At 49.7% G+C, this 9,035-nt stretch overlaps 1 protein-coding gene across 1 annotated transcript in view; it reads left to right on the top strand.

Moving 5' to 3' along the window:
• Positions 1–4,724: 4,724 nt before the first annotated feature.
• The window catches only part of GAD2 (glutamate decarboxylase 2), a 61,527-nt gene continuing 57,216 nt past the window's right edge, over positions 4,725–9,035 (top strand). The window contains exons 1-4 of the mRNA XM_005908806.2: positions 4,725–4,800; positions 5,484–5,543; positions 5,748–5,897; positions 6,905–7,138. Of these exons, the coding sequence (XP_005908868.1) occupies positions 4,725–4,800; positions 5,484–5,543; positions 5,748–5,897; positions 6,905–7,138 (520 nt within the window). The remainder of the gene's footprint in view (positions 4,801–5,483; positions 5,544–5,747; positions 5,898–6,904; positions 7,139–9,035) is intronic.

Here is a 9,035-nt window from a genome sequence, read left to right as displayed (position 1 = left end):
AACTTCATCCCAAACTCGCGCTTTCCCTTGCTTTGGTCTTTAAAGCTATCAAATAAAGGAAATGCATTGGAAAGGACGTGGTCCACCGGATTCCCCTTAGGGCCCAGGTTCCTGCTGCCCAGCTGTGCAGGTGACAGGGCCCAGGGAGGGGAGGAGGTGCCTTCTGTCTTTCATCAACGAATAACTTCGTTCCCTACCCCCATCCCAAAGGAACATACCGTCTAACTTAAAAAGCCCCCGTACTTTAGACACACACGTGGGCTCTAGACAAGACTCCGAATCCTGCAACACACAGCGCCCACACGCACGGAGCCCCAGCTCGTCACACACACACACAGTCTTCCCAACCAAGGTGGCTTCCTTACAGAGGAGGAGATGGGTGGATAGCATCCCCGACTCAATAGACATGAGTTTGAGCAAACTGGCAGATGGTGAAGGACAGAGAAATCTGGGGTGCTGCAGTCCGTGGGGGTCGCAAAGAGTCAAACACTATTGAGCGAATGAACAACAATAAAAATTCTGGTCCCACCACTGAGCTGAGCGGTCCAATTTTGAAGGTTCTCTTAGTCTGAGTTTTGGTGTATTTAAGATGGAAGGGATGGTGGTGGGTAGGCAACTCGTTTGCCTTCCTCAGTTGACTGCATTTTATTTAAAAACTCAGGTTAAGCTCTTCTGTGACTGTGATGCCCTCTGAGTCTGTGCAGCCTGGTACAGGAGAGAGAAGAACGTGCTGGAAGGGTTCTATCTCTTCTGCCAGAGTCCCCAGCTCCTGCACCCATGGCCCTGGGCTGGGGGTCTTGGGGAAAGTATTCAAGGAGGGAGTGAGAGCACGCGTGCTGCTGGCTAACAGCATGTATTGTGGCTAACAGCATGTATTGCGCTGCTCTCCGATGGGTGGTAAGGTTCTCTCCACCCCAAGCAGTTGGCACCGAAAGGTCCCCAGTGGTGGTGCCAACAACCTCTTCCTTTTACAAAGGGTACCCTCTAGAGGGGAAGCCTCCCACTGAGGCAGAGCTGAGCTTCAAGGCCAAGTGCACTCAGGCCCTGCTCCTTAACCTGGGTTCCCGCCTGGGCCTCCATGGGGGTTGGGACCCGGAAGAAGGAGCCACCTTTGTGGTGTGGACCGACTGCAGGGCTGTGGTCGCGGTACGGGCTGGGCCTGGTCCAGGCATCCAGGAGACCAGCCCTGCAGGGCACTGTCAGGGAGGAGATGGAGGGGCATCTCTAATCCAAGGTGTCCTGGCCCCCTCCACCGCTACTCACCTGTCCACCCACCACCAGGAGGCCTTAGAGGGACAAAAGCAGCTCTGCTTCTTTGCCAGTCCTCTTCAATCAAAGCTTTCAGAGTGGCCCCACAGACCAGAGCCCTGGAAGCCTGGCCCGTTGCTGGAGAGGGAGGCAATTGGGCCCCTCCCTAAAGTCCACAGCACTTGCCTTTTGAAGTGGGACTAGAACAGAGAGCAGCAAACACGTGATGAAAGGTTGCAATGTTTTTGTTTTCCTTTCTTCTTTTGAATTCTTCATTTTCTCTCCTTTCCCTTCTCTCTTTCCATCTCTTCTTCTTTGTCCTCTGACACTTAAGGGAGGACTCCAGGGAAAATTCATACCAGACACTCTTCTTTGGCAGGCCTGCAAGGCAATCTCTGGGTAAACCACTGACAAGAAATAGGTCAACCAAGGAAACTGACCCTGGCCAGCGGCCCTAGGAGCATGAGTCTCTTCCCTTATTCGAGGAAGGACCTTCGAAAGCTCTTCCCCAGCGCTGGCCCGCCTCCCCTCGCCATCCAGTGGCTGCCTCCTTTGTGAACTAATGACTGTAATTATTACCTCCCAGAGCTCTTTTGTTATCTCCAACCCAAGCCCAAATGAGGGGGGAGCGGGCTCTTTTTTGAAATGAAAGTCTTTATAAAGCAAATTGCCTGTCTTGGGAGGGCGGGCATTAAGGAAAGACAAATCAGATACTGTGTGCATCTGAAGTGGGTGTGTTAGATAAAAAATGTAAATATCACCATTAGATTCAAAACACTGGGGTTTCTGATTTAATGCAGTTTATTCAAAGAGAAGAAGTTTAAGTCATTGCTTTAAAAAAAATCTATTCAGTGTTGTGATTTCTACCTTTCTTGTATTTTAATCTGTTTCCTTCTTTGAGGCTCTGTGTGCATGTGTTTTAAACATCTAAAAGAATATTTTTGTTTTCGACCACTCATCCGTAGTAGAAAAATTCTGCAACTCCAGCCTGCTGACTTGAAGTGAAACATGTGCAGGATTTGGAGTGGATTTAAGCAAAGAATGGGTCTCTTCTCCAGCTTCTCTCTTCACTGAGGAGCAGGAGCTGCAGAGCCATCTGCCAGCGGCGCCAACGGCCAACCCACAGAATCTTTACATCCCTGGAGTTGGATCCACCCCTGGAGTGGATCCACTGGAGTATTGGAACTGGGAGCTCGGGAAAGAGGGTGGAATGCAGGCCTGTGTTCCTGTTAACCTGGTGGTCGCAACCTGGCGCAGGCTTCTCAGCACAGCAGGCTCTGAGCCGAGCCAAAGGCCAAGGGGCCAGCACCCTTCCCCACACCCACTCACAGGCTCAGATCTGGCGGCCACGGTGCCAATCCTGTGGCTCCTCCAGGCTCATGGAAAGAAGACAAAGCTTTGTGGAGAGAATTGACCAGCCACCGCATGCCTTGGGGCACAGGATTTGGGCTTGTACTAGGCCACCCCGGGTCCTGTGACATCCTTCCTAGGCCAGGGTCAAGGGATGATAGACTGAGGATCCACTGGTATCTGCTTTAGCAGCAGTTTTGGTAATTTGGTTCAGTGATCAGAGAAAGAATGGCCTGTTCACACAGTGGAAATGAAAAGCGCCTGCCCCAGGTGAGCAGCACGCAGGGGAGTGTGGCCTTGGGAGGCTGGATGCAGCCGGGTCACCCTCACCCTCTCTCCCTGCTCCTGGGAGCTGCAGGGTGTACTTGACACTGATTTCTACTGCCAAGGGAACGCAGTGCAAACTCAACAGGCCTTACATTCTCAAGGCACCCCAACCCCACAACCTTTGTTTAATAGCTTGTTGAGAAAGGAAAATGTAAGAGTGGAGAGGTTATGATCTCGTGCACACATGCTAAATTGCTTCAGTCGTGTCTGAGTCTTTGCAACCCTATGGACTGTAGCCCACCAGGCTCCTCTGTCCATGGGATTCTCCAGGCAACAATACTGGAGTGGGTTGCCCTGCCCTCCTCCAGGGGATCTCCTGGACCCGGGGATCGAAGCCGCGACTCCTGTGTCTCGTGCATTCGGGCAGATTCTTTCCCTGGAAAAGAGAAACCCCTTCCCACCAAGTACCAGAGATAGTGACTCTCCCGTCTGACCCCGCCCCACCCCAAGCCATCGCGACGATTCCCTTAGGGGAAGAAGTGGTCATTGATTTGAGGCTTGATAAAACCAGGGCCCAGGGAGGTCATGCTTTCTTTCAGCTTTTGGAGGGCTCAGATTGCTTGTTTATTGGAAACTCTGTGCAGGCTTCTCAAGCACACAACGGTTCCCCTGACGTGTAAGCAACGGCCCTTCCACGCTTTCGCCGGTCAAGGTCACCGAATGACGCGACCTCATCCCCCATCAGCTATCAGCCGTCAATCCTGTTGGCTCTAGTGTTCTTCCTTGCCTCCTTCCAAGAAGTTTACATTCGTATTATTTCCCTGCCCAGCCTGAGGTTCTTGGTGATAGATTCCAGCGTGAATTTTAATTGCCTCAATCAGCAGTCTTTCTCCCAAGCCGTCAGTCAGAACTTGAGCAGTGGACTCGGCGACCAAGCGCTCTGAAGCGCAGGAATGGTTCCCAGCCCCCACCTCGGGGTGACTATGCGGTTCAGTGGGCAGAAGTTAGGCTCTACTAAGGAGCAGGACTGAGCCCATCAGTGCTTAGGTGCCCTTCCCGCACAGTCCCCTTCCCAGGCTCGCGAACCGCTCCAGATTCCCCTAGCCGCCGGAACTCCGGGGGGTCACAGCGACCTCAGCACTCTCTCGCAGGAAGGTGGCGCGGACATAGCGCCTCCTTCTCCGCAGTCGGAACCAGACCTCAAACAATACACCAATCGTCGCAAATAAAAGCCTGTCTCCGCCACCTTTCCCGCCTCGCCAAGGTCTCTGTGGTCTCCCCGCGCTGATGCCGGCGCGCAGTCCGCCGCGTTAGCACTCTGGACAGCGCCCCCGGTGTAGCCAGCATCCTCTCGCCGCACGCTCCCCAGGGATCGCGTGCTCACCTCCCACCCGCTCACGCCGACTCCTGCACGGGCGCACTGTCTGCCTCACACTCGAACGATTCAGCTCTCTCCCTCCCGTTTTTCCCTCCGCCGCCCCTTCGTCCATCCCGGCTGGGCTCCCTCTCCTTCAAAATCGCTCGAGTGCTCGGGCGCTTTCCCATCTCCCGGCGGTGAGGACCCTTCAGTCCTCTCCTCTATTCACTCCCCGAAGCTTTCAGAGCTTTGCCACTTCTCTAAGCTCTAATCCCAACACACACGCGCGCACACGGACACGCACGTTTCCTGCCCCTGTGTGACACCCACCCTCTGTCGTGCGGCCGCGCCAGACCCCGCGCGGTGTTCCTCCTACTGCCACACACACACACACACAAACACACACAAACGCAAGCACGCGCGCGCGCAGGGCGGAGCGGAGGGCAGGCAGCTCGCCGGCAGTTTGCACTCGGAAGCGTCTTGCTCCAGTATCGCAGCGCCGATGGCATCTCCCGGCTCTGGCTTTTGGTCCTTTGGATCTGAAGATGGCTCGGGGGATCCCGAGAACCCCGGCACAGGTAGGAGAAACGGTACCTGCAGGCGGAGAGCTTTGCGGGCGAACTGGGATTTGAGGGGCTGGGAAAGATTGAAGGTTTTCCCACCTGCAACAGGAGACTTCGGACGCTTAGCCCTGCCCTCGGGGTGGGTCCTTGATGACCCAACAGACTAAACCCCACAGGCTCTTATCCCCTGGGAAGATGCCCAGGGACCGTCTGGTTCTTTTCGCTGAAATCTGGGAGAGCCTCTAAACACGGCGGTGTCTCCTCGACACCGAATTCCTGGGCCTGGGATTCTGCCACCGTCTTAGTGTCTGGAGAGAGAGAGGTGGTGGGGATAAGGAAAATTGGAAAGGGGAGAGAGTTGTTGATCTGAAAGGAGAGCCTGCGAGGAAATGGACGGCCTCGGGTGTCGAGGAAAACTCGCCCAAGCGAGGCAGGAAGGAGACTTTGTCCTAACCGAGTGGTGCCTGAAAGGCAAGTGCAAACGGCCACAGTGTGGGCCGCTTCTGAGGAAACCGCCAAGGGTCGGACCGGGCCTCCAGGCTCCCGCCCTCTGGCACCTGCTCGCTGTGCGGGCGCCAGGCAGGCAGCCTTTCCCGGAGCCCGGGTTTGTTGACGTCGTTCACAAAGAACGAAATTTCACACGTGTGCCTGCCGTTTTCTTTCTGCCTCGCTGTCCTCCCACCTGTCTTTCCTTGCAGCCAGGGCCTGGTGTCAGGTGGCCCAGAAGTTCACGGGCGGCATCGGAAACAAACTGTGCGGTGAGTGCCTGCGCGGGTGCCCGGGTGAGGGAGGCGGACATGGCCAGGCACCGCGGAGCCTGAGGAGCTCAAAGCCACCCTCTCACCTCCGCATCCCGTCAGGGGTCGGGTATTCTTGATTTGGGGATCGGGGATGGGGGTCGGGGGCTGGGAGCCAGGCTGGCGGGCGGCTGACTGAGGTCCGCTCTCCTTGTCCTTGCCCAGCTCTGCTCTATGGAGACGCCGAGAAGCCGGCGGAGAGCAGCGGGAGCCAGCCCCCGCGGGCCACCTCCCGCAAGGCCGCCTGCTCCTGCAACCAGAAGCCCTGCAGCTGCCCCAAAGCGGAGGTCAACTATGCATTTCTACACGCAACAGGTAAGGGCGCCTCGCTGGGTCCCGGGAGCTTCTGCCCCTCGCCCTGCCGCGTCCACCGTGGCCAGGAGGGACTCGGCGCCGGGAGCCTGAGCCGGGACGTCGAAGTGGAGGGCAGAAGCAGACCTTGGGAGAATCTCCAGGAGACCTCGAGAAACGCTAGGCCTGCCCCCTCGGTCGGACCCGGACCCGGGCCTCTGCGTGGCGCTGGGCTCCGGGGTTCCAAGCGGGGTCCCGGGCTGAGGCGCTCTGAGCCCCAGCGCCGCCCTCGGGTCTCCCGGTGGCCGAGGCGCCCCGGCGCACCCTAGGTCCAGGTCCTATTCTCCGTGCGGCCGAGGCCTTGGGTGCGATGTGGTGTCTTGTTCAAAATAGCTTGGACTTTCTAGGTCTTCAGATCGCAAGAGTAATTTGTAGCTGTGGTTTCAGGAAAAAGATTCACATGAAACCTGCGCGCAGTTTTACTTTCGTACTTGCACACCCAGTGTGCGAGCGCGCGCGCGCACGCACACACACACACACCGCTGACTTAGGAAACAGCTGGCCTTAGTTAATAAGCCTTAGATCCTATGATGCCATAGGATAATAATAAGCCAAATGATAACCAAAATCTTATGAGCCATTTTGCCGGATTTACCCAAAGGCATTCCTCAAACATTCCTGACTTGAAGTGATCTTTTAAGATGACTTATTGAGAAATACCGTTTAGCGAGAACCCGGGAGAAACAGATGAATGGAAGTATATTCTCTTAAAAAAAAAAAAGAAAGAAAGAAAAAGGAAGCAAATCAGTTATGAACTGAAATGCAAGAAATAATTTGGGATAAGAAAAGAAATCGTATTTTTTTCATTCCTTCATTTTTGAAAAATACCTCCCCTTTAAAGAAGATGCTCTGCTTTTCCAGAAGATTTTGTTAACGTAAAATCTCGGTTCAGAGAGAAAGTGTCAAATGAAGACATTTCCTGGATATTTTCATTGTAAAAGTAAAACGTGGCATTTTGATTCCGTTCTTAGATCTGCTACCAGCGTGTGACGGAGAAAGGCCCACTTTGGAGTTTCTGCAAGAGGTTATGGACATTTTGCTTCAGTATGTGGTGAAGAGTTTTGATAGATCAACCAAAGTGATTGATTTTCATTACCCTAATGAGCTTCTTCAAGAATATAATTGGGAATTGGCAGACCAACCACAAAATTTGGAGGAAATTTTGATGCATTGCCAAACAACTCTAAAATACGCAATTAAAACAGGTATTGTCCAATCAGAAATAATAAAGCTCTTTTTTCTTTTATGATTTTTTTTCTAGGAAAATGTTTTATGGAGTTATTGATAATTTCAAATTTACAATGTTATTTTCATCATTAAAAAAGTCATGATTAGAATGATTAATGTCAAAAGCACCCTTTACTGTTATTGTTCATGGTTTTGAAGTCAGAAATGTTACCTAAGTATAAATCATCAGATTTTACATTGCACTATTTGGCCATGGAAATTATCCACTGATGTAGAAGCAACTATTTGTCAGTAGAGGCCAGTAGAAGTGACTCTACTATAGAGAAAGAAAAAAAAGAGAATGTAGAAATGAATGCATAAAAGGCATGATCCAAACAAAAACCCAAATACCAGGTCAGTGCTGGTATTTCGTTGGCATAGAAATGAATAGAAATTGAACAAACCATCTGTGTAATGGTTGAAGCAGAAGGGTAATATTTTGGCATTGTCTCAGAAGACTAAGACTTCAGATTTGAACTCTGGCTTTTCTCTATTTTTGAAGAAATGTACACAAAAGAAAACCCAATGTAAACTAGCTTAACAATTCAGCCATGTTATACAAGGATGCATGTGCTTCCTAACCACTCTGTATAGAAGATAAAGGGAAAAAAGGATAGAGGGGAATCAGATATCCTTAGGGACAATACTTTTAGTGTATTTTGTGTGTTTTTTAGAAATAGTATTCTCCATACTCTATCCATTTTTAGGATAGAGTAACATATATGTGAATGTATTCTAAGCTTTCATTCTAGCTACACAAAGTCAGCTATTCATCTCCCCAGGTCACGATTACCCCTGCCTTTTCTGCTTTGCCTCTAATCATCCTGATACATGGTGGCCATACACTTCATTAAAGCAATAAAAATAAGCGTGAATGAATTTGGAAGGGAAGGAAGACCATGTGGATCTAAATTGATTTGTAGCCTTAGAAAGATTTGCTAACAAATAAATATGTAAAATATCACAAAACATTAATTACTCTAGAAACATGATCCTTTTCTCAGCAAATTTAGAATTACATGAATTATCAGTGCGATTCTAATCAAAAACAAATTTTAAGAATGTTTGTTGTGTGACTTTCAGCCCTTTGTTTTGCTATATTTTTGTTTTTGTGAGTTCTTTTCATTGACAGGATAGATATGCATAGAAGCTTTGGGAAATTGATTTCCTATACTATTATTTCCCACTTTTGTGAAACTATAGACTTAGAATTAAGTACGTAGGAGAAAGAATTTAACTTGGAGGTTTCTATCAAACTCAGTCAATGGAGGATGCTTTTTTTAAGGCATCTTAGATTTAATTCTCAATTATATTGACAGAGAATCCACATGAGGTATATACTAGGCATTAAAGATTTTTTTTCCTTCCAGATTTTTGTATATTTGTAGGTGCAAGCCTGAGCAATGTTTTTAGTTCATTTTTGTTTGACCTACTCCCCAACCTAACATTTAAATACACTAACAGTAATTTGCTACCTATTACTTTTATTGCTACCAAGCCAAAAAGAATCTATAAAAGTGTTTTCATATCTTCATCCTTAAAAGCTGATGGAGTCTGAAATGCAATTTAAAGAGTTAAGATAATGACAATTGCAGGTCAATGAAAGCAATAGTTCTGTCAATGTTCCATTTAGTGTTGGGAAAAGATGGGCCAATTCAATACTTAGATTTTGCCATAATGCTTGTGAAACTGTTGGTCAGTGTAGCTCTAATATGTTTTTTAAAGGTCAGAAAAAAATATGATTAAATTGAATTTCTGACCAAGGCATATCAATATTAATTCAGTACAACATTATTTATAACATATATAGTCTTCTGGTCCTTCCTCCCATCCCCAATAACATTTCAAATAATTAACAACTGCCACCTTCCTTTT

The sequence above is a fragment of the Bos mutus genome, chromosome 13 (genome assembly GCF_027580195.1).
Source record: "Bos mutus isolate GX-2022 chromosome 13, NWIPB_WYAK_1.1, whole genome shotgun sequence".
In the NCBI taxonomy this organism is placed as follows: domain Eukaryota; kingdom Metazoa; phylum Chordata; class Mammalia; order Artiodactyla; family Bovidae; genus Bos; species Bos mutus.
This window is presented reverse-complemented; position numbering and strand designations above follow the sequence as displayed.